This window comes from Ranitomeya imitator, chromosome 1 (genome assembly GCF_032444005.1).
Source record: "Ranitomeya imitator isolate aRanImi1 chromosome 1, aRanImi1.pri, whole genome shotgun sequence".
Taxonomy (NCBI): Eukaryota; Metazoa; Chordata; class Amphibia; order Anura; family Dendrobatidae; genus Ranitomeya; species Ranitomeya imitator.
This window is the reverse complement of record NC_091282.1, coordinates 134,335,145-134,339,760: the sequence shown is the minus strand read 5'-3', so window position 1 is coordinate 134,339,760 and position 4,616 is coordinate 134,335,145. Positions and strand designations below refer to the sequence as shown.

Below are 4,616 nucleotides of genomic sequence, written 5' to 3'. Positions count from 1 at the left end.
AAATAAAACAAGGACACAAAAATATTAACCACAAGGAAAATCAATGACTAAAAATAACAAAAAAGCTAAGGAAAGAAATATATCTATATCTTATCATCAACAATTATTACGTTTTCATCTTTTAAAGTAATATTTTTTGGGAAATGTTCGATGTTTTCTATAGTTTTAGCAGTCAACATGTACTGTTAGAAAGTTGTTTCCTCATCTCTTTAAAGTGTCACCAAATGTCATACATTATTAAGTAGATATCTTAGAGGTAGGGAGACTGATGTACTGGTTTTGAAAATCTACATCAGGATACCTGTAAAATCCCGAAATAACAATTAGCATTTTATGAATTGAAGTAGGACTCGTAAAATGTTCAGTGATAAAGTCAGGGACTTTCAAAAAGAATAAACAGCCATGGAGATTCATGGATTTTATAGGTAAGTACCCCGGCCTCATCAAGTCTAAGAGATCTATTTAATAATGCAGTTGATATAGTGAAGTTTGTGGACAGATCTATATGAATTTTACTGCTCCTCAATTAAATGTTTTGTCAATACGAGCAAAATGGGGGAAAGGACCTATTCACCATTATGTTCATAGTGACAAGACATTTTTTTGAGCAATAGTAGCCCCCTATTCTAGCAATTCGAGATCATCCAAGCAAATGGAAAAATAAAGAATGCTTTCTGTCTACAAAAGTGAACACCAGTCATCAAGGTTGTACCCGATAATATGAGATAAGAACCCATATCTGCCACTCAATACCGAAAAACACTTCCAAAGAGTACAATCCCACAAATGTGAAGGCTGTGTCTCCTACCTGACAGATGCTGCTGCTCTTATTATTATGCTTTTGAATATTCCGGCATATTCTGTAACATGTAAATGAGTAACTTAAAGGGGTTGTCCATTACTAGGAAAAAACCCTTCTTAATCAAAATGTGTGGCCCCGATAACACAATATAGCCTATACTCACCCGCCATGCCGGCGCCATTCCCACGGTGTCGACACTCACTCTCCCCGGGGCACTCGGGTGGTGTTATGGCATGTGCTGGTGGCACCCAATGAACATTAAGAGGAAATACGGGCTGCAGATTATCACAAACGTCCTCTTCATGTCTAACTTGTCTGAAGTTGGAGACGGTAACGCCGGTGTTGATTAGGCGCCAGTGTCACATGGCACAACACCTCTTGAGAGCCCCGGGGAGAGCGAATGCCAACACAACAGGATTGGCACCGGCACAGGAGGTGATTATAAGCTTTGTTATGTTATCGGAGTGAAGCGAGGGGAATGAGAAGAAGTTGACCAAGTAGTGGACAACTTCTGTAACATGGCACCAATAATTATTTATGGCTGCCAGATTCTCCAGTCATATCTCTTCCATGGAAACACCTTGTTAACACAAAAACATGAAGAAAGCAAAGTAGCGGCAAAACTGCTACTTACATATATGAAGCAAAAACTGAAATTCATTCCTCGCCTTCCATGTGGTATACACAATACTCTATCTTCTTATCTGACACATGTGACATTCATCCTATTTGGCACCAGTACGAGGTGCAACTGCAACTCCTTCACCCATGTAGATACGCGACTCATTGGATGATCGGTTCTACCGTATCTCGTTATTCATCCATATCAATTCCATCATCACAGAGTTTATATGTCTTCCTCCGTCTCCCTTAGTAGGATGACAAACTTTTGGTAAATAACAACAGAAGGGAGAATTTGAAGAACATCAGCCTTGATACCCAAGTGAGCTCCACCCTACATCTGGTTGGGCTTAAATTGTGTCCTTTCAGCAATCTTCTTTTCATGCCAAATTTTGGCAATGGTTCATATGATTTTCTTCTTTTTATTCTTTTTAATATTTTTGATAATACAGATGGCCTTCCACCAATATCATCTAAGAAAACATGATTAATATTGTGTTTCACCAAACTGATTAACTTTCACATTAAAAACAGACCCTGGAAAATAGATTGATATAATAGACTCACCTCTACTGGTGAACAGAGTGACCGCAGTGCAAATAAAAATATGTAATAATAATTTATGTGAAAAATATTTTTAAAACTAAATTTTATTGACTTTTATTAAATTCTACTGCAGCTTTAACTATTTGTGAAGCACAGACAACTACTGCAGCTCCAACAACTACTGCAGCACCAACTACTACTGCAGCTCCAACTACAACTCCAGCTCCAACTACAACTACGGCAGCTCCAACAACTACTGCAGCTCCAACAACTACTGCAGCACCAACTACAACTCCTGCTCCAACTACAACTACTGCAGCTCCAACAACTACTGCAGCACCAACTACAACTCCAGCTACAACTACTGCAGCTCCAACAACTACTGCAGCTCCAACAAGTACTGCAGCACCAACTACAATACCAGCTCCAACTACAACTACTGCAGCTCCAACAACTACTGCAGAACCAACTACAACTCCAGCTACAACTACTGCAGCTCCAACAATTACTGCAGCACCGACTACAACTCCAGCTCCAACTACAACTACTGCAGCTCCAACAACTACTGCAGCTCCAACTACAACTCCAGCTCCAACTACAACTACTGCAGCTCCAACAACTACTGCAGCTCCAACAACTACTGCAACACCAACTACAACTCCAGCTCCAACTGCCACTACTGCAGCTCCAACAACTACTGCAGCTCCAACAACTACTGCTGCACCAACTACAACTCCAGTTCCAACTACAACTACTGCAGCTCCAACAACTACTGCAGCTCCAACAACTACTGCAGCACCAACTACAACTCCAGCTCCAACTACAACTACTGCAGCTCCAACCACTACTGCAGCTCCAACAGCTACTGCAGCACCAACTACAACTCCAGCTCCAACTACAACTACTGCTGCTCCAACAACTACTGCAGCACCAACTACTACTGCAGCTCCAACTACAACTCCAGCTCCAACTACAACTACGGCAGCTCCAACAACTACTGCAGCTCCAACAAGTACTGCAGCACCAACTACAACTCCAGCTACAACTACTGCAGCTCCAACAAGTACTGCAGCACCAACTACAACACCAGCTCCAACTACAACTACTGCAGCTCCAACAACTACTGCAGAACCAACTACAACTCCAGCTACAACTACTGCAGCTCCAACAACTACTGCAGCACCAACTACAACTCCAGCTCCAACTACAACTACTGCAGCTCCAACAACTACTGCAGCTCCAACTACAACGCCAGCTCCAACTACAACTACTGCAGCTCCAACAACTACTGCAGCTCCAACAACTACTGCAGCACCAACTACAACTCCAGCTCCAACTACAACTACTGCAGCTCCAACAACTACTGCAGCTCCAACAACTACTGCAACACCAACTACAACTCCAGCTCCAACTACAACTACTGCAGCTCCAACAACTACTGCAGCTCCAACAACTACTGCAGCACCAACTACAACTCCAGCTCCAACTACAACTACTGCAGCTCCAACCACTACTGCAGCTCCAACCACTACTGCAGCTCCAACAACTACTGCAGCACCAACTACAATTCCAGCTCCAACTACAACTACTGCTGCTCCAACAACTACTGCAGCACCAACTACAACTACTGCGGCTCCAACAACTACTGCAGCTCCAACAACTACTGCAGCTCAAACAACTACTGCAGCACCAACTACAACTACTGCAGCTCCAACAACTACTGCAGCTCCAACTACAACAACTGCAGCTCCCACTACTACTGCACCTCCCACTACTACACCTCCTACTACCACTGCACCAACCACTAATACTGCACCTCCTGCTACCACTGCACCTCCCACTACTACTGCACCTCCTACTACCACTGCACCCCCCACTACAACTGCACCTCCTACTACCACTGCACTCCCCACAACTGCACCTACCACTACTACTGCACCTCCCACTACCACTGTACCTCCCACTACTAGTGCAACTCTCACTACCACTGCACCTCCTACTACAACTGCAGCTCCAACTACTACTCCACCTTCCACCACAACTGCACCCTCTTCTGCAACTGCATCCCCCACTACTACTGCACTTCCAACTACTACTTCATCTCTCACTACCACTACACCCCCTACTACTACTGCTCCACCTACTACAACCACACCAACTACTTCTCCAACTACAACCTCAACTTCAGCTACAAGTAAGTGCTATTTTATAGATTGCATTCCATCAGGGTTTTTATTATGACAAAGCACATAAATGCATATTCTTTCACTCATTGGATGGTTGAGATGGGCACATTCAGTTAGGCGACCATTGGTGGTTGGAACTACAGAAACTGTCTTATGGAATGGAAGTTAAAAAAGGTTAGCAGGATGAGATGCACTTTTTCATAAATTCATAGCATGACCGTTCATAGGGCTCACTTGAAGAATTTCAGATTTGTTTCTTATATGACAATTGAGCTGTATTCTCATAAAACTATATAAATAATTCAAAGAGAAAAATTCCAGCAACTGAGCAATATGGCTTATGCTTACATTTATTGTACTATACCGTCATCTAGTGAGTGGTAATTCAACACTTGTTTAGAGGAGTAAAGGAAAAGATGAATAGTTTTTGTCTGGTGAAAAAAAATTCAACTTACTTATGG

General features: G+C 42.7%; 1 protein-coding gene across 1 annotated transcript; it reads left to right on the top strand.

The window, feature by feature from the left end:
- Positions 1 to 1,053: 1,053 nt before the first annotated feature.
- Positions 1,054 to 3,777, top strand: LOC138657176 (probable serine/threonine-protein kinase clkA). Its single transcript, XM_069744822.1, has 2 exons — positions 1,054 to 1,132; positions 2,126 to 3,777. Exons 1-2 carry the CDS (start codon positions 1,054 to 1,056, stop codon positions 3,775 to 3,777), a joined length of 1,731 nt encoding a protein of 576 aa, XP_069600923.1.
- The last annotated feature ends 839 nt before the right edge of the window (positions 3,778 to 4,616 follow it).